Raw genomic sequence first — 21,142 nt, forward strand, 5'->3', positions numbered from 1 at the left:
GTTCTGTCTGATCAGAGAACTTTGTTTCCTGAGGAGTTCTGGTCTGTGTAAATGCTCAGGTGCAAAAAGAAGCACACATCTCTGTGCTTCTTTTTCTTTTTCACCACATGAATGGAGTGTAGAAGCGGAGATTATTACAGTGTGGTTCATCGTTTACTGATCTCTGTGTAACTGTTGTTCTGCTTTCAGGTCCTGCAGCTCTGTTTGAGTGACTGCTGGTGTCTCTCTTACATTCCCCATCATTAGTAGAGAGAATCATTGAGAAATCACTTAATTAGTGTTGTTTAATAATAATGATCTCCCTGAGAACTTTAGGAAGTTCCTTAAGCTTCACCTATGATTGCATGAAATTTTCCCAACCAAAGGCGACATCTTTTACAATCACACCAGATGCAGTTTGAACGAGAACCTTTTTATTTTTGTAGCACTAACATGTAAAACTTTGTTTTTATTTTTGACATTTACATACCGCTGGGATGGGCTCCAGAACCCCCATGTGACCCAGAAGGAGAAATGCGTTTACACATGTAGATTTTAATATAGTGCTTGAATACTTTTACTCATCAATCTCTTTTTTTAAACACATTGTAGCACTGACCACTACGGAAGAGGACGCACAGCTTATGCACCAGTCATTGTGCTTTATTAGCACAAAGCAGTCCTGGACTCATGTCCGCACTCTTTCAGCTTTCAGCTCCAACTGACACCAGTTTTTCTTGTTCTAACACCTAAACACACAGCTAGCAGGCTAACACTGCCTTCACAATAAGAGTCCTTATAGAATAAACCTAGCATAACTGCTGGAAAACAATAACTCAGAATATACATTTGCTGAACATGCTACTTTATCTTTGTTTACATTTTAGAATAGTTTTTATTGATATTTATCAAATACAAAGTCAAAAAACATTATATGTGTAAATTTGAGGTGGATATATGCATTGGGCATGTATAACAAATATTATAACATATTACTATATACTTGTTTCCCTTCACTATATACACACACACACACACACACACACACACACACACACACACATATATATATATATATATATATACACATATATATATATATATATATATATATATATATACATATATATTTATATATATATTGCTGCTGTCGGAAGAAAACCTTGTATCTCAATTTTTGTCATTTTTCAGTTTTTGTCATAATATGAAAATGCCTGTCGTTCTTTACATTATGTGTAAATTTTATGATGAATAGACTAAAATAAACGGCCCAGAAAAATTCTGGTTCCTTTAACTTACATTAAAAGTAAAGTAGGTTTTTTCCTTCTCCTGTAAATTTACCATTTTGGAGATACAAGGTTCTCTTTTGACAACAGCGATATATACATATATATACATGCATATATATATATATATATATAATATATATATATATATATATATATATACATATATATACATACATATATATATATATATATATATATATATGCTGACTGTTTCTAATACCTTAACACCTTAATTACATTATTTATTGTCTTTAGATGTTTAGATAGGACACTTCTCTGATCACTGCCCTCATCTCTTTCTCTCTCTCTCTCAAATCTGACGTGTTTTAAAAACAGATGGACAAACTGAAGTGTCAGCCTTTATTTCACTGCACTGCTCGCTCACCTCTGTGCTCACTCACATATACACAGATCCATACACAACAGCAGGACAGAGTTTAAAACAGGGCCTTAGAAAAGCAGGTCAGAACGTCATGAGCAGGAGAAACGAGGGGGCACATTAGGACAAGATAACGAGTATAAAGGAAGCACAGAAGATTCCAGAAAATACATTTCATTCAGTGCTTTAGGAGTTCAGTAGAAAAGTCTTTTTCACAGCAGAAAAAAACACAGAAGACAGCAAGAGAAAAGGTTTCAACATCATCTGATCGGTCAACAACCTTCTGACAACTGCACAGTCATCACAATATAACAGCACAGAGGAGAGGGTCAGCAGATTATCATCTCTGCAGTCAGAACAGAGAACCAGCGGCCATAATGCGCTTTACAGTCACAACAAAAATACTGCGCTGTGAATGTAGGCCATTGATTTGAATAGTCCTGGAAATGTGTCCAGAGGATTAGAATAAGAAACATAAATAAATGAACCAATAAATCAAATGAACTAAAATAAAAATAAATGAAATAACTTTCTACTAAAAATTAATGACAGCTATCAGACATTTTTAGCTTTGAAAATAAAAGGCTCAGGAACCAGGAACAATAACAATAATATAGTATAGATATTGACATATTTTCAATAAGAAAACTTCTCATCTGAATGTCTTAAAGGGAAGGTCCACAGATTTTTAAAAAATTCTGCATAATTTAATTGGTTAAAAGAAATGAGAGGGTCAGAATTGTTCACAGTGGTGGCGATAGAAACCAGACATCCACCTCTAAAAGCTCCCTTTTTGGCCTTAAAATCCATTCATGGTGGAGGGATACATGCAGGGCGTTGTGAGGCAAAATAGCCCCTAAAGAAATCTTATTTATTTCAGATTTTACCATCATTAACATTCCATATAAACTCAGAAGACTCGTGTAGGTTCACTGGTGGTTTTGGTTAGTAAATAAAATGTCTATTTTTGTGTTGTAGTCATGGCGACCCCTGGTTCCTATCACCACCACTGTAAAGACATCTGAATCATTTCACACCAAAACACTCTGAATCACTCTGTTTACATTTCAACTACTAAATTATGGAGAAAATTTGAAAAAATGGGGTTTAGATGTGATGTTACTACATACAAACAATATTCATTAAATCATCCATTATTCTTTTTCATTCACTGCATGATACTGACCAGATTGCATACTTTAAATTGGAGTTTGCTGTTAAATGACAGTCTTTAGCATCATGAGGCAGGCAGGCTGAAACAGTGAACAAATTAAAACAGCACTTGCTCACTTTGGCTGTGTCAAAAGCTGCATACTACCACACTAAACAGCAGTGTTGATCCCTGCCTGTTAGAGCTGGGCCTTCAGTTTGGGCAGTAAATGGTAAAACCTGGTCAAAAAATGAGGAATAAACATTTTCACAAAATGTTAATTTCTGCTAGTGCCTCTATTAGGTTTCCAATAGTATGTTGGCAGTAGGCTAACACTGATGGACATGAACATTTTTTGGCCTTGACTGAAAGTAAAAGACATTCTGTATGTTTTATTTAAAGCTGTAACAGACATTAACGTGTATCTGAGCTTGTATGTACTAGTTTCACAGTGACTCTCTCAGTGAAGAGTTCTGCATAGAGCTGCCACCACTGTTTTACATTCCTAACAACTAACTGGAACACTGCTTAGACTACGACTCGTATTCACAGTCACTGATATTTCTGGAACTTCAAGAAGGACATCTTCCTTACCAGATTTCTAATTATGTTGGTAACGTGTAAGGCCTTTAGTCCAGCTCCTGAAGCCCTAACCAATGGGAGAGCTCGCTCTGCTGTATCTACCTAGATACCACAGAGCAAACAATCCTGATTGGATGTTTTTTGTTGGGTATTTCAAGATTTAGTTTCCAACCAAAACTTAACAATGAAATAAGTGTATTACTACAACACTTGAAAAGATTACATATAATAAGCGTGAGGATTATATTAAATAAAAAATAATATTTTTTCAGTTCCCAGAAATCATTACGCCTTCTTTGAAGACCTAGAAGGCCCTGAGGACTCCCCACTGCTAAAGAGTAAAAAAAATACACCATCATTTGTACTAAATTCATTAGAATAATACATGTAGTATTTACCGTGTAGTGTAATGTGTTGTTTTGTATGCAGCCTCACTTTTTAGCCAGGCAGCTCCTTCATTCACTCAAAAAGCAATCTGGGTACATTAAAGGAATCCACCAGCGTTTTTCAACCTGATCTGCATCTACTGCATCTGTTTCACACTGTCAGGTATCACAATAGCCACGTTTACATGCAGCCTATTAATCCGTTAATAATCCGACTAATAGCTCAATCGGAATAGAATGCACCCATGTATACACCTCAATCAGAATTGACATCTTCCTCTCGGCCTTCTTTAATAAGGACATGTGAAGGACGTTTTCCTGAGTCTGACATCATTTTAAAGTGATTAAAAACACAAGCACTGCTCACTGCTGCTCATCTCACTCTGACTGGACTGATGCTGCTTGTCATGGTAACAGCTACACTAAGCGGTTCTCTTGTAATACTTATAGTGAGCATGTAAAGAGAGATTCTCCATCAGATTGTTGAGCAGAGTGAGAATAAACACCTCAGTCTTAATCTATAATCGGAATGAATTTAATCGGATTGGCAAAAATCTTTGCATGTAAACACAGCCAGTGATTTTGATCCTGTTCAGTGAGCTGAAAACCCAACGACTCAAAATTCACTTATAATAGATCCTGTTGGGCAGTCGCTAAATTCATTACTAACTTTTCAACTTTAATAGCACAGATGGGAAGCAAAACACTGACATAATGTCTTACCAAAGATGCTTTTATGAAGTTATGAAGTTTTATGCAACTTTTGAAAACTTTCAAACTTTTCAAAAGCTCAAATGTTTTGCTTTTACAGTTTTTCTGGTAGGTATCTATAGTGATCAGACCGAGCTTGTGAAAACACTGGTTGCGAATTACCACAAATAGTCTTACTTCTAGAAAACTAATCCCATCTCTGAAAGTACAAACTGCAGTTGTTTGCAAAAGTTTTGGCACCCCTAGTCCCCTACATACAAATACTATGTTTTATGTAAGTGAACACATCCTCTACAGAGAACACACTCCTGCACATTTTAATGCACGACTACTGTTTATTTACTACTTTTAACATACTGTAAAAAGTTCTGGTGCATTTTATATTTAATGTTTTATTTTTTCAGCCAATACATTAAAAAAGTGTGCTCTAAAATTTTGCAGAGAAAAATCAAGATGTACAACTTAAGTTATAAATATCCAAATAAATATGGAAAAATCATAAACATGTTCTATACAAATTTAGCAGCTGCCCAGTTGTTTCTGTTGTAAGTGTTTCAAGTCAAGTTTTCTGTTCTTTTCTGAGCGAGGGGAAACATGTCGAAAGTGTTGTAAATGCAAATCGACTGTGCGTTAACAGTGCAGCATATCGCTGCTGTCGGAAGAAAACCTTGTATCTCCATTTTTGATGTTTTTCAGTTTTTACATAATATGAAAATGCCTGTTATCCTTTACATTGTATGTACATCTCATGATGAATGGACTAAAGGAAATGATCCAAAATGACTTGGAAAAAATTCTGGTTCCACTGATTTACATTAAAAGTAAAGTATGTTTTGTCCTTCTCCTGTAAAGTTACCATTTTGGAGATACAAGGTTTTCTTCCGTCAACAGCGATATAGAGATTTGGTTAAAAAATGCTGGAGTTCCTTCAAGCTGGGACGTTCTTCAAACAGGAACTGTCCCTGGAAAACTGGTTAAATCAAACTGCATAAACTGCATATAACCAGTGCAATGACTGCGTTCCATTTACACCTGTTGGCTGCAGGTGCAGCACCTCTGCATTCTGCACTGACATAAAACACACAGTGTATATTATGTGCTTTTAGAACGCGAATCCTCCGCAATCAAAAGCATCAAAGTCGGAGTCGCCCTCGAAGTCGAAGCTGTTGAAATGAGGGGAGTCGACTGCCTGGCTGCAGGCGTGGTATGAGGTGCCCCCTCCGAGCTCTGAGAAAGCCGTGGAGTGAGTGATCTCGGGGGCCCGGGCAGCCATGCCAGAGGAGGGCGAGCAGGAGTTGAGGTATCCCAACGCCGATGAGGCGGCAGCTCCACCCATCAGTAAGCAGACCGCCCTGACAGCCCGGGCGTCACTGCTGTTGCCATGGCGCAGGCAGTCATTGGAGCGATGGGGCGGGACCACCGAAGGGCTGCGGCTTTGGCGCTGGCGTACGCTGCCTAGACAATACAGTAGATACATGAATCTCAGTCAGAGTTACTATGCAATCTGTAAACATGTGGACAGTAGCACAGGTTTGGTAAGATGGTTCTCCAAGGGTTCCTTAGTGAAGACAGTGGTTTTATGAACACTCAAAGAACAATTTGCATGATTAATAGTTGTTCATGGTTCTATACAGCACCAAAAAGGGTTCTACTACTGTTAATATGTCAAGCTTGTAACAACAGAAGAACCCTTTTTTGCTTCTAAATAGAAGTCTTTTCAAAAAGGTTCTATACGGAACCATGTAACACATTCTCCACCAATCTGAAAATCCATGCAAAGAACCCTTTAAGCATGCGAAGGGTTCTTTGCATGCTTAAAGGGTTCTTTGCATGGAATTTCAGATTGATGAAGAATGTGTTACAAGCAAAGAACCCTTTAAGCATGCGAAGGGTTCTTTGAGTGTTCATGGTTCTATATAGAACCACTGACTTTATTAAAGGATCCTTAGTGTAGTTTTGGCTCTATACTCCAGCACACTGCCTTTGAAATGACTACCACCGCCAGGTTTATTTGATATATCCAGGCTCCGCCCACAAATGTAGCTACTGTTGCTAGCTTAACAGAACACTGCTAAAAAATCCTATTAGTGTGTAATTAATATTAAAGAATACTTATTTTGTATACATGTGTTTATTGTACAGTTGATACTAAGAAAGCTGCAATTGTCCATTTTGTCTTGGCACAGATGTCTTTGTTGAGAGGCATGAATTGTTTTACAAGGCAGGGGGTTCTAACCCCCCCTTCACTCCTCATTGCTCACTAGCAGCCCAACAAGGAGTCACTACATTTCACACACACAAAGACAAAATAAAATATTTTGGAACATACATTTTTTATTCTGTTACTTAAAAATATTGAAGTTGATTTTCATTCCGCTGGTGGAATGGCCACTAGGGGGTGCTGCATAAAGAGGCTACTATCATAGCCTACATTGCTCAGTACTGTAGCATAGATGAATTTACTCTAAGGGGTTTGTTAGCAACATTTTCCCTGCATTGATAAAGTCAAGCTATTAGTGACAGTGAAGAAAAGAGACTTAGCCAGCAGCGCTAAAACCGCTAAAGCTAATGAACTTTCATCTTAACTTTGCAATTGAATGTTTATTTCTAAAACTTTGCTTACATGGCAATAAAAAAGTGTGGCTTTTCACTCGTGTACTAAATAAAGTACGTTTTAATTAATAACACAACATACTGAAAACTTTAAACAAAATTAGCTTGTGCGCTGACACACACAGTGACCTTTAAAGCTGTGAGGACTGTGGTCTATTTCAGAGCTAGAAGTTTGAATGGCCAAGTCGGTCAGTCAGTCCCAGAACAATCCCATTCAGCATCTAGACAAGACTAGACAAGACTGGAAGAAGCAGGAACTGAAAAAGGTACTGAAAGCAGCTGCATTACAGGCCTAGTATTACATGTGTATTCTGTGTTTAGAAAGGGAAGTGATTCCTTTATGGTTCATCAATAAAGACATGAGCAACATTCTGCACTTTAAAACAACACAATTTGCCAGATTACAGCAGTAAAATGACAAATACTGTCACTGAGCAAATACTTATAGACTGCTTGGTATAACATGGTATAATCCAGGGGTCGGGAACCCAAACATTAAGAAGAGCCATTTTTTCCTTTCAGTAAAAATGAAACCACCTTAGGAGCCACAATATTTTACGTCCACAATATTTTACGTACCATCTTGGCTGTAAATATGTCTCAGTATGAGCTAATGTGCTAGTATAGACTAAAAAATATAATATAAGCAAAAACGCAGACTTTGCTTTGAGCTGTCACTCAGCTATAGCTGCTTTTCTCGCATCTCCAGCAGGAAACTTTTCCTCAAAACCAGAACAGTTTCTTGTACAATGTCTCTCAACATTTACTAGGCTGAAGTCGCTTCTTATTCGCCAGATTCTTGTTCTAATTTTCCCTTTCCACCTTAAATAGTGCCTGAGGCACCAGAATGTAACTGCTGCACCATTTAAGGTGGAAATAAGAAGCTGGCAAGAAACTGACTTCAGCTTCACGACTTTTTAGTTTGGACAGTTTCTCATTGCAGATTAAACGTATCAGGAAACAAGCTAGAGTGATTATTAAGGTCAATTCATCTCCAAATTATCAATGTTCATTTTAAATCTCTCTCTTTGCCGTTTCATTAGCTACTAGCTAGGTGAGATTGTTGTCTGTGTTGCTATGGTGACCAGTAGTCTGTGCTGATCTTCAGGGTTAAAGGGTGAATTAGCAGTTCTACATTAACTCCAACTGTGTTGAACGATCAGCAGAGCTTTATTTTACTGTAAAGGAGGATTATTTTATTTTTACATAAAAATCTGATTATGCTGTTGAGCGACAACAGGGCAGTAACAGAGCCGCATGTTGCCGACCCCTGGTAAAATTCAATGTAATCCAATTACAGAGTTGACATTTTAATTGTTTTCACAGTTTAATATTCCATTAAAACTTGCTCACATACATTTGCTATTAAATATAATATTCTAAGTGATATTTCTTAAAGGTTCTTTAAATTTTGGCCCAAACTAGCAAATTAAAATACAAAGAACAGTGCTGCCACTTTGAGCTAAATAAGATTATGAATAACTATAAGTAGGTATACAATTTTCGTGCTATGCAGTGAAAGCGTTCTCTACAATTTAACCCAACTTTTAACTTATTTAACTTAAAACCTATTTTTTAAGACAAAGTCCATCCACATTGTGTTATTGCAGAACAGTTGCAGAATATGCTTTCTAAGGTTTCTTGATCTCTTGAGGGTCCTTACACTTTCACAGTGAATTATGCCACTTTCGCCACATTTGTCCATAGAAAGCCACCAATTTAATGTGGAATTAAAAGGGGAAATCCATTGAATTCTCAAAATTTCTGCATAATTTAAACATTGAGATGTAAACAGAGTGGTTCAGAGTGGTTTGGTGTGAAACGCTGTGTTCTAGAGAAACTTACAGAGTCAGAATTGTTCACAGTGGTGGTGATAGGAACCAGACATCCACCTCTAAAACCTCCCTTACAGAAAGTTATTACATAAACTAAAAGATGTAAACAAAACTCTAAATCCTTTCATGGTGGAGGGATACATGCAAGGCGTTGTAATGCAAAATAGTCCTGAAAGAAAATTAATTTTTTCAGATTTTTCACTATTTTCCTATCATCAACATTCCATATAAACTCAGAAGACTCGTGTATGTTCACTGGTGGTTTTGCATAGTAAATAAAATGTCTATATTTGTGTTGTAGTCATGGCGACCCCTGGTTCCTATCACCACCACTGTAAAGACATCTGAACTATTTCACACCAAACCACTCTGAATCACTGTGTTTACATCTCACACTCTGAATTATGCGGAAACAATAATACAAAAAACACAGAATTCCCCATTAATGCTGCATTCAAGTGGTGTCGGTTAATGAGTTTCCCACCAGGAGGCACCACATGATCGTCCTTCAGTCAGGTACATTAACATTGTTTACTTCCCACATGAGTCACGTGATCTTTTCATTCCTCCCAGGAGGAAAGTGCCAGTTTGCACCTGAAAGCAGCACAACACAGCGCTTTGAGACTCACCTCTGCTTTTGAACGAGTTCTCTCTGGATTGGGTTCGTGGGGAGTTGAGTGGTTTGTCGCTGAAGTTGGGGGAGGGGGGTTCTTTCTCAGTGGGGGTGTCTGGCAGGGGGTCTCTGTCAGTGATACAGGGGACAATGCTTTGCTGTCGCTGCAGGGTCAGTGGTGAAGTCACACCCTAAAGAGAAGAGAACAGATATGCTAGAAATGCAGTGAAAGCTTGTATATACTGTATATAACTGACTATAATACAACATAGAGCGATCAGCCATAACATTAAAACCACCTCCTTGTATCTACACTCAGTGTCCATTTTATCAGCTCCACTGACCATATAGTTTCACTCAGTAGTTCTACAGTTACAGACTGTAGTCCATCTGTTTCTCTGCCTACTTTGTTACCCTGTGCTTCAATGGTCAGGACCCCCACAGGACCCCCACAGAGCAGGTATTATTTGTAAGTAGATCAAACACAGCAGTGCTGCTGGAGTTCTTAAACACTGTGTCCACTCACTGTCCACTCTATTAGACACTTCTACCTTGTCGGTCCACCTTGTAGATGTAAAGTCAGAGACGATAGCTCATCTGCTGCTGCACAGTTTGTGTTGGTCATCCTCTAGTCCTTCATCAGTGGTCACAGGATGCTGCCCACAGGACGCTGTTGGCTGGATGTTTTTGGTTGGTGAACTATTCTCAGTCCAGCAGTGACACTGAGGTGTTTAAAAACTCCAGCAGCACTGCTGTGTCTGATCCACTCAGACCAGTGCAACACACACTAACACACCACCACCACGTCAGTGTTACTGCAGTGCTGAGAATGATCCACCACCCAAATAGTACCTGCTCTGTGAGGGTCCTGTGGGGATCCTGACCACTGAAGAACAAGGTAACAAAGTATGCAGAGAAACAGATGGACCACAGTCTGTAACTGTAGAACTACAGAGTGAAACTATATGGTCAGTGGAGCTGATCAAATGGACAATGAGTGTAGAAACAAGGAGTTAATGTTATGGCTCATCTGATTTGTCACTGCTCAGCTAACTTGCAAAAAGTTTGTCCAGAAGCTATGTTGTCCCAGGTGGTTGCTAAGATGTTGCTAGGCCACTGCTATGGAATCCAAGAGGGTTGCTAAGGTGTTACTACGCTGTTGCTGTAGTATCCCAGGTGGTTGCTAAGATGTTGCTAGGCCATTGCTATGGAATCACAGATTATTGCTAAGGTGTTGCTACACGGTTACTATGGTATCCCAGGTGGTTGCAAAGATGTTGCCAGGCCATAGCAATAGTATCCCAGATGGTTGCTTAGGTGTTACTACGCTGTTGTAATGGTATCCCATGTGGTTGCTAAGGTGTTACTATGCTGTTGTTATGGTACGCAAGGTGGATGCTAGGCCGTGAAGACTCACCTCTTTGACTTTCCTCAGTAATTTCAGCCATTGACTGTGGATGAAAGCATATCAATGAAACGTCAATGCAAATGAGCAAGAAACGAAACAATTCAGCAGAATTCAGTTTTGAATTCAGTCTCTCCCTGGGCCAGATGTGCGCATGAGTGCAGGCACAGCATAAAATGTGCTTTGAAAAGGCTGTAATATGCGCCAACAGTGTGTCTGAAATTAATATTGTCAATAGAAGACTGCAATAAACTCAGAAATGAATGATGTTAATAAATAAATTAATAAATGAAGTTTTTCACACCTGGACATTCTACAGGGGTGTAATTCTACTCAAGATAAAAAGCAGAATTTGTGAGGCAATAGCGCAGACTGTGCGCATATACTGCAGCCACAACAAGGCACATTTTGTGCTGTGTCTTCTTACACATTTACATCTGATCCTGAGAGTTTGAACAGTTTTACTCTGATGGTCAAGGCCTGTGTCTTTGTCTAGCTGCCGCATCTGCTGTAGTTAAAGGAAGAACCGGCCACCCCAAGTTGCTTCAAATTTAGCAGAATATGTAATCAGCCGCACTTCCGTTGAGATTTATTTCTTATTAGTTATTTTTCAACATTTTTGCTTTTTTTTAATGTACTTTATCTAGTGAATTAGTCTTACTGCATTGGCCGATAATTTTACTCCTTCCAAGAATTATTTCTTGAAAAACTTCACAACATTATTCGCATTATTACTTGAAATAAGCTAAATTATTCGCCACTGGATTAAGACACTTTCATTGCATGAAATAAAGTCCCAGGAAACATAGTGTAAAATATTAAAACTGCTTCTGTCATATTAAAAATAAATATGAATGAAACAAAAACAGTGAATGTCGTTAAACCCTGCTGATAAGACCTATCTTAGAACTCTATGGGCGTAGCCTAATATTCTAATGAGCAGTGTGATTGACAGGCCTCAGTCCATCACTCCCAGCCTAAAGCAGAACTAAACACAGCAATGTGAATGAAGTAGAGGTACTTGAGTGAAACGTGGTGCTGTAGACCCCGTTGTGTCCACTCACTACAATATAGAGAACCTTAGTGAAGGTTCTTATTCACTTTACTGCTGGACCTTCATCCAGGGAACGCTGGCATGGCCAGTTGAATAAACAAAGAGACGAATGGACCTTCTTACTCAATTATGCTTGCTTGTTTAGCTTTCACTTGGTGGTTAGCTTAAGTCTCTCAGACTCAGAGAGATCGAACACAGTTCCGTTAAAGCTGTGTGGGCGGGTCAAACCACATCAGCCTTGTAATTGGTGAGAATACTGCTTACGCATGCATGACCCAAGATTAGGACTGCCCTGTTTACATCGAAAGATGAGAATTTTGGAAAATACATCAGCCTTTTAGTGGACACTGGAAAGTTATTCACAGGACGTACATATATTGTGCACTCACAAAAGCAAGATTAACTTAAATAGAAAGAAAATAGGGTTTCCTGGGGCTTAAAAACTATTAAAAAGTCTAGAAATAAATAATATAATCTTAAATAATCGTACAATATTCTTGCAACAGACTACATTGTTTGACTAGATTTAAGATTTCACTTGCCAAAATATCTTTTCTTTGCAGTGAAAACAACATCCAGACAGGAATAAGTGGTCATTTAATCACTTTAAGGCATAAAAATTATTTTGACAAAACTTAACAAATCACAAATCTCCAGAAAGCGTAAGAACCGTGAGCTCCGACTGACCTGCAGTCATCAGGGTTGTCTGAAAGCAGCAGTAAGAACTTGTCCTGGGGCAGGATAAGGGCGAAGCAGCAGTCCCTGCGCCCTCCCGGGGGCAAACGGGGCAGATCCAAGATCTCCTTGCCCTCCACTATGGAGTGGCACTCATTCTGTAGCACCACCACCTGGTCGGGAGGAGAATCTGCGTCTTTGCACACGAACAGACTCCCTTCTACAGTCAGCACCACATACTTCTCCTTCCACTGCTTGAACATGAAGCCACCTGAGAGAGTGTGAGAGAGAGAGAGAGAGAGAAAGACAGAGAGAGAGACAGAGAGAGAGAGGATAAACTACTGATTTATATGCTTTTTACTCGTCTTATCAGCGCTTATATCCAAAAGTATTCAGTATCTCTATCTATCTATCTATCTATCTATCTATCTATCTATCTATCTATCTACCTACCATGACATTTTCCAACCTCTCGTTATCCCTTAGAAACAGGCTGATTATTTTTACTGTTTAAGACTGAAATATGTAAAAGAGCTCTGTTCTGATTGGTTGCCTCATTCAAAAGCAGTCCAGGCTGAAACACTCCATATAACTTCAGTGTGAGTGGGCAGGATTGAAGTGCTGAAGGCTGAATAAGTGGATATATGTAAATGTGTTGACTTTTGTGACATCACAAAAAAACAAAACAGATTTAAACTGGACTGCTTTTGAATGAGGTAGCCAGTCAAAACAGAGCTCATTTGCACATTTTAGTCTTAAAGATAGAGTAAAATTTCTATATATGGACAGTTTCCTCCCTTTCCTGACATAAAAAAAAGTTTAATAAAGGATGTAAACAGTGCTAAACTTTCAAAAAGTTACATTCACTACCCACTCATGCAATCCTTATATGGAAACTAAGCTGCAAAAACATTCAGCCTGCAATTGTTTAACCCCACCCATTCATGGTGACATTATAAGAAGTGTTTCAGCCCAGAGTGAGGCATGCTACAGAGCAGCCAATCACAACAGAGCTCATTTACATACATCGGTCTTGAAGGTGCAATAATAAAAACAGCCTGTTTAATTCTAAGGGATAAAGAGAGGCTGAAAAATGGTCACGCAGAAATTAATTATGGCTATTTTTGTAAATATAAGATCACACCTCATGTTTTCAGCTTGTACTGTCTCCATAGAAAAGCACTGACCAATAGAAGGTCACATGAGCCTAAGGTCACCATGCTCAATGCCAAGCGTGGACTAGAGGAGTATAAAGCCCCCCAGCATTGAGCTGTTGAGCAGCAGAACTGCGTTCTCTGGAGTGATGGAGCTCCATCCAATACCTTTGGGATGAGTTGGAGTGATCCAGAGCTGACCAGCCAACATCAGTACCTGACCTCACTAATGCTCAATCAAATCCTCACAGCAATGTTCAACATCTAGAGTAAAGCCTTCCCAGAAGAGTAGAGGCTGTTACTGCAGCAAAGCTGGACAAACTCACTATTAATACCCTTCATTTCAGAAGAAAGAAGGAAACGCTGGTGTCTACAAACTTTTGGACACATAGTGGCTCGACTAACCCAGTAATCTCAGCTGACTTTTAATTCCAGACCAAACGGCCATATCAGAATTAAGAACATCTCAATATCCTGATGTCCTCGTCTGACAAATGTAAATAAATGTCAGCTTGCGTCACCATCGGGAGAACAAAGCGAAGCAGACAGATGATGCCCTGGCCTTCTATTGACATACTTTAACAGCTATACACGGAGAGCACATGTGGATGGCTCATAGTCCGCTCCATTTGTTTTTCGTGGGGATTACTGAAGTCTCAGCCAGGTGGATTAATCCCTGAGCCTGCTGAGGAAGCTCCCTGACCCAATAGCGTTCGACCATTTTACAGAAATACTACAAAAGAACAGAGCAATTGATATCAGTCCAGTTTGGTTTGACAACTGACACTGATACAATTAGCAGACAGTCAGAAGTGCAGGCTCGAACCTGTCGTTGCGGAGGGTAAATTGAACGTGCATGTAATATTACGCAACTAACAGCGTAATTAAATGTTTAATGACGTAATTACATTTGAATAGCTCAGCAAAATGAACATAATTTGTGCCACAAAAGGTTCTACCAGAAAAGAGATCTTCAAATCTGGGCCTTGAATCCAGTTTCCAGTCCTGGATTTTGTAACCACTGGTTAACTAACCTGATGTTGATGTAACCGATTGGCCACCTAGTGTCATTACAAAACCGCTGACTAGATTTTAAGACCTTTATAACCACTTTAACCTCCCTAAAGAGCCACACTGCAGAACATTATATCATAGCGAGTGAAAACATCTTAGACATAGTCAATATATCTAATGTTTCTCATCATGAGACTGTGGTGAGATTATTCTGAGATTATTTAACCTGTTTCTATACATTTTTATTTGTTTTTTTAAGTAACTTTATCTTATGAAAGTGTCACTTCTTTAGCAGATCAGTTTATTTGTTTTGAGAAACAATAAGAAATAATGCTAATAAAATGATCTGCCTATAAGATAAATGTTACTTCTAACATTTAAAATATGTCTACAAATAACTTAAATAGTCTTATAATATTTTTACAATAATCTCATAATGAGAACTCTTAGATATATTGACTAAATTTAAGTCTAAGTTTGTCAGTGTAAGAGCGTAAAGGAGCTATAACAATTTAAGGGCTCTTTTTTAAAGCCTTTACATTATGCTGAGGTTCTAAAGGTACTGAAGGTTCTGAAATGCTCTTTCTTCCATGGGTAAAAGACCCTTTTTGGCATCTTTAAGGGTTATTTATACCCTAAAATATTTTATTTTATGCTGAAATCATGACTGTGAACAGTGTAGGTGAGTTTTCGTAAATCATACACACGCAGAAGTTAGATTAGTAGGTTATTTGCTTGAAATGCAGTGGGACACACATGAGTTGTGGGATTTTAGACGCATGTTAAACATGGAACTCTAATCTGTTCAGAGCACACAGATCTACCAGATACAGATGAGAGAGAGGCTGAAAACACCACGCAGGAAATCTGCACATGCACAAACATGTAGGCTCTATAGAACGTTGTTCTAGCTCTATATTTTCCCACTGAATCTTATATAATCTCTGAATCTGTTCAGATATTCTCCACATGAGCTTTCCTGACATTCAGACAGGAGTGTTTAATATAATAATGTTCTGGTTTAAACATGTAAGACGTCCATTAAATAATCAAAACAGCTCTAAACCAAATTTAGTGTGAACGACTTCAAACTGAATCCAACAGAAAATCTGAACTACACTTTTAAAAAAGGGTTCTATAGTAAAAGCGGTGGTCATATATAGAACAGTGAACACATTTAATTGAATTTAAGATGGCCGTTTGTTTCTCCTCTAGAATGGAAAACCTGTTGAACATGGTTCTTTAAAGAAAAAATGGTTCTACATACCACCAAAAAGTGTTCTGTTACTATTACAAGTCAAAGAAGAACTAGAAGAAATGCCATAGAAGAACCACTTTTGGTTCCATAAAGGATTATTCAATGGACAGTTCTTATAAGAAGTATTTTGGAAAGCTGAGTTTACAGAACCTCACAATGCTTTTCCTAGAACCTTTATGTTTACTGATATTTTGGACCAGTAATATGGAACCAATCAAACTCTACAGCTAATGATGATAGAGTAGGTGCTTCCAAACTGGTGCTACATAAAATGGTTTCTTTCTATCTAGGAGAACCTTATAGTTTAAAGAACCTACCAATTTCCAAGTTTCCAAAGCAAGTTCTCCTAGAATTGAACAACCGTGCCAAGAGGAACCATTATTTAAGAGTACATTCTTAACAATAAAGGTGCCAAAAATAGTTCTTTCTGCAATCACATAGAAGAACCACCTTCATTGTTTGGTTCTCTTTGCAAATGTGTTGTGTAGAAAACCGCATAATGAAAAGGTTGTACATGGAATGTGAAGGTTCTTTAAACCATTTTCAGGTTCTTCACACATCTCTTTTTTCAGACATGGTTCTTTAGGGCACTGGTTCTCAGTCCAGTTCTCAGAGCCCCCTACATGGGCCAAAACTAGTGAGAGAGCAGCCCGAAGACCGGTTTGAGAACCTGCTTCAGGGAACCAAAAGTGGTTCTCCACAAGGCATCGCTGAAGGAACCCTGTAGACCAATATTTCCACAGGAATGCAGAACTTGTGCAGCAGTTATGATCATCCGGATGGCAAGAATGAAGGGAGACAGAAGGCAATTAAAAAATGTCCAGTTTGGATCTGTCCATCAGGAAAACGGACAAATGAAAGAAGCGGAATGGAAGAGAAGATGGTGCCAGACTCACCGTACTTCTTTAGGAAGCCTCGGCGCACCCCTGCTGCGGTCATGTCTGCGGTCAGCCAAGCAGAGAAATCACAAAGACCCACGGCTTCAGGGTGCACTCTCAATTTGTCTGTGTGCAATAGAAAGAGAGAGAAAGAGAGAGAGAGAGAGAGAGAGAATAATCCCTACTCATTTAGGACATTCCAGAAGCCAGGGCTCAATCCGGGAGTGCGGAGGGAGGCATGATGGGATTGCTGCCGCCGCTGCTGCTTCTAAGGGAGAGCTGCACATAAACATCACATACACCCGTCAGCCGCCGTAATCATAATCGCAATCATAACCCGCAGCAAATCCCACCCAGGCCACCATCAGAGCTTTCATCATCCGACCCCTCGCCAGATGTCATAGTCAATTCCTTCTCACACTCTCTCACTATGATCAAAACAGCCAGGCGCTCGTTGATAACGGCGAGTGTCTATTTATGTAATAGATTCACTGACCCAGAAAATATATAGATATGTATATATTGGAGCGGTTCTGGTCCTGCACTCTTAAACATAAAGCTTCCTCAGTGGTGTCGTGGCAAATCTCTTTAAAGATGAGAAAAACAGAAAAGCCACAGGACCACAACTGACCCCTTAACAGGCTGTGGGCCCACCAGCAGGCCCAAAGCTTTATTACACACCAGTTTGCATTTAGAGGGGAACTCCACCAATTTTTCAAAATTACTTAATCGTTCAGTGGTAAACAAAATCATTCAGAGGGGTTCGGTGTAAAATGCACCTTTTTAGAAAAATTTACTGAGCCAGAATTGTTCACCATTATAGTACTAGGAACCAGACGTTGTTATGCCTTCACTACAAGTATCACCATTTTATCTGCTATAAAGAATGACCAGTGAACTTTCATGTGTCTTGTAAGGTTTTACACTAGAAAAAATACATTTTCTTCGGACACCCTATGTTATGACTGGGTTGGTGGCGTTGCGCCGCACGGTGTCAACAAAACTCAGAGCTTATGTGAGTAACTTATTCATAAGAAGAGCTGTGATAGATCACAGTTACTCCCTGCTGGTTAATTGCTCAGAGTGGTGGTGAACCGCGCTGAACCAGGAGGCAAAAATAAATGGAGAAAATACATTATGGTGCGTTTTTTTCAGTTGTCGTTACAAATACCAGAAATCCTGCAGTGGCTAATTGTTTTGAAGCTACACACAAAAACCGAGGTCGAACAACTTCACCGACGATGACTAACATTATTCAAGACCTGTGAAAAAATGCAAAGTGGATTTCTTCAAATGTGGCTGCTAAAGTAAACTACTGCCCCCTCTGTTGTATTTTCCACCACAGAAACTGGAATCAAGGTAAGAAGAGTGAAATAAATTAGTCGTCGTTAGCCACCGTGCATACACCGATCAGGCATAACATTATGACCACATCCTGGTCCATTTTATCAGCTCCACTTACTATATAGCTGCACTTTGTAGTTCTACAGTTACAGACTGTAGTCCATCTGTTTCTCTGCATACTTTGTTGGCCCCCTTTTACCCTGTTCTTCAGTGGTCAGGACCCCCATGGACCCTCACAGAGCAGGTACTATTTGGGTGGTGGATCATTCTCAGCATTGCAGTGACACTGACGTGGTGGTGGTGTGTTAGTGTGTGTTGTGCTGGTCTGAGTGGATCAGACACAGCAGTGCTGCTGGAGTTTTAAACACCTCAGTGTCACTGCTGGACTAAGAATAGTCCACCAACTAAAAATATCCAGCCAACAGCGTCCTGTGGGCAGTGTCCTGTGGGCAGCGTCCTGTGACCACTGATGAAGGACTAGAGGATGACCAACACAAACTGTGCAGCAACAGATGAGCTATCGTCTCTGACTTTACATCTACAAGGTGGACTGACAAGGTTGGAGAGTCTAATAGAGTGGACAGTGAGTGGACACAGTGTTTAAAAACTTCAGCAGCACTGCTGTGTCTGATCCACTCATACCAGCACGACACACACTAACACACATTCATAACCATTTTGTGTAATAACAAAATTGGTTCCCCTGTAGTTACTGAATAATACGCCTGGGATGTTAAAGAACGGCTAGAAGAAGCTCCTGGTGAAACTACCAGAGTTCTCCACAGAGACCAAATTGATATGAGCTCATGTAGGTCCCCAGCAGGTTGAAGATACATTTCATTGAACAAATACGTTAAAATTCATTGATTACACATATTTGCAGTATGAATAATCAAGCGTGCGTTAACAAATATACATAATAAATGAGAAGGAAGCCCAAATATGGCCAATAGGATCAAGTCTAGTGTCCTCAGGATGGGCTAGTCTCCTTCAAGGCCACTGTACAAAGATTCATTGTAGCTGTTATCATCTAGCTGGGCTACGGTGCAGAAGATAAAAGATAAAGCCTGGGCCTGATGTGTGAGGAGCAGCCTGCTCAGTACAAAACAGCACATCTCTTACATAAAGAGAGAGCAGAAGAAGTTCACTCTAAATTAGAGTAACATACATTACTCTAATCACTCTCTCCGCAACCAATGGTTACTAGAAAACACCGTTAAACTGTAGAAAACGTTCTTCACATCATACAGCTTGTCCTTAAACTCAGGCTTCCTTTGAATTCCTGATGCTTTTTCAGGTTGAGAAATTCAGGTTGTAAAATTTAGGTTGAGAAATTAAGGTGGTATCTAATCACTATTACAAAAAATCAAGCATCAGCTTATGTCTGTACGAAGAAAGCATTAAGAATTCAGGTTCAACAGCACAAATTCAGGCTCAGCATCATGAATTCAGATTCAGCACCACAAATTCAGGTTCAGCGTCACAAATTCAGGTTCAGCATCATGAATTCAGATTCAGCATCACAAATCCAGGTTCAGAATCATGAATTCAGGTTCAGAATCATGGATTCAGGTTCAGAATCATGAATTCAGGTTCACTGTCACAAATTTAGGTTAAGCGTCACAAATTCAGGTTCAGTCTCACAAATTCAGGTTCAGCACCACAAATTCAGGCTCAGGGTCACAAATTCAGATTCAGCATCACAAATCCAGGTTCAGAATCATGAATTCAGGTTCAGCATCATGAATTCAGATTCAGCACCACAAATTCAGGTTCAGTGTCACAAATTCAGGTTCAGAATCATGAATTCAGGTGAAGTTTAGCTGACGTCAACAAATGGCGTAAATGATATTACAGATTTTTACTGTTTCAATGTGGAGTTACAAAGTTAGCAATGATATGGAACCCACAGATTTACAGCAAACAAGCTTTGTGGAGTTATAATGCATTGTTTATGATACGACAACATTGAACTCACTGACTTTACAGCTAACAGCACTAGAGCTGCGGAGCTGCTTTTGCTAGAAAAATAGTAAAAGCAGCAAATGCTGTGTTTTGGATGTTGGTATGATCTTTTTGACAGCGTGAGACTATATAGAATCTACTGACTCTGCTAACAATGCTAACTCTGTGGCATTTATTTTTTTGGAGGCCAACAATTTCTTTTATGACAACAATGACATCCCTCTATTGCACAGTGTTGCCATATGGCAACAATTACTTTATCTCAATATTACTAAAGGTAGTAAAATAAAATCCATGTTTTAATTGGGGGAAAAAGGGTCTTTTACTATGAAAGGACAAATACTCAGTGATATCACATGACCAGGAAATCCTGTTTACACTCCTTTTTTAATGGACACTTGACACTGAGTGGGTCATTGCTCAATATTTAGGCAAAATTCCTTCAAGAAAAAAATGTAAATGCTATCTGGGGTAAGTTAACTTTTAATTTTGGTCATTAAATCTGTTTAGATGTGATACCTTTTTTTGGTAAAATGGTAAAATGAATTTGTTGCCATATGACAACTCTATGCGAATATGTAAGTGATCTTTGTGTTTTCAGCCTATTAGACTAACAGGCTACTCTGAGACTATGTTTACAACTTTTGACTACATTTAAAAGGGAAAAAACACCATTTGCATTTTGTAATTTCAGATATTCTGTAACTGTAACACATTATGTAGATTGTAAATGACAACACTGGAAATCATAGTTTTAGCAGAAGGAATTGGGAAATCCCACCCAATTTATATGTTGGTCCACTTTTGTGTTCATTTCTAGTCAATGAAAAAAATGTTGATGATGACTAAATGGAATTA

General features: G+C 38.9%; 1 protein-coding gene across 1 annotated transcript; it reads right to left on the bottom strand.

The window, feature by feature from the left end:
* Positions 1 to 1,614: 1,614 nt before the first annotated feature.
* On the bottom strand, positions 1,615 to 17,036 carry LOC118797492. The gene is made up of 5 exons (XM_036556866.1): positions 16,994 to 17,036; positions 12,684 to 12,942; positions 10,955 to 10,988; positions 9,554 to 9,728; positions 1,615 to 5,931 (listed from the first exon to the last, which is right to left on the bottom strand). The coding sequence occupies exons 1-5, from the start codon at positions 17,034 to 17,036 to the stop codon at positions 5,579 to 5,581; spliced, it is 864 nt and encodes a 287-aa protein (XP_036412759.1). The 3' UTR covers positions 1,615 to 5,578.
* Between the last annotated feature and the right edge of the window lie 4,106 nt (positions 17,037 to 21,142).

The sequence above is a fragment of the Colossoma macropomum genome, unplaced genomic scaffold, assembly GCF_904425465.1.
Source record: "Colossoma macropomum unplaced genomic scaffold, Colossoma_macropomum, whole genome shotgun sequence".
NCBI lineage: Eukaryota > Metazoa > Chordata > Actinopteri > Characiformes > Serrasalmidae > Colossoma > Colossoma macropomum.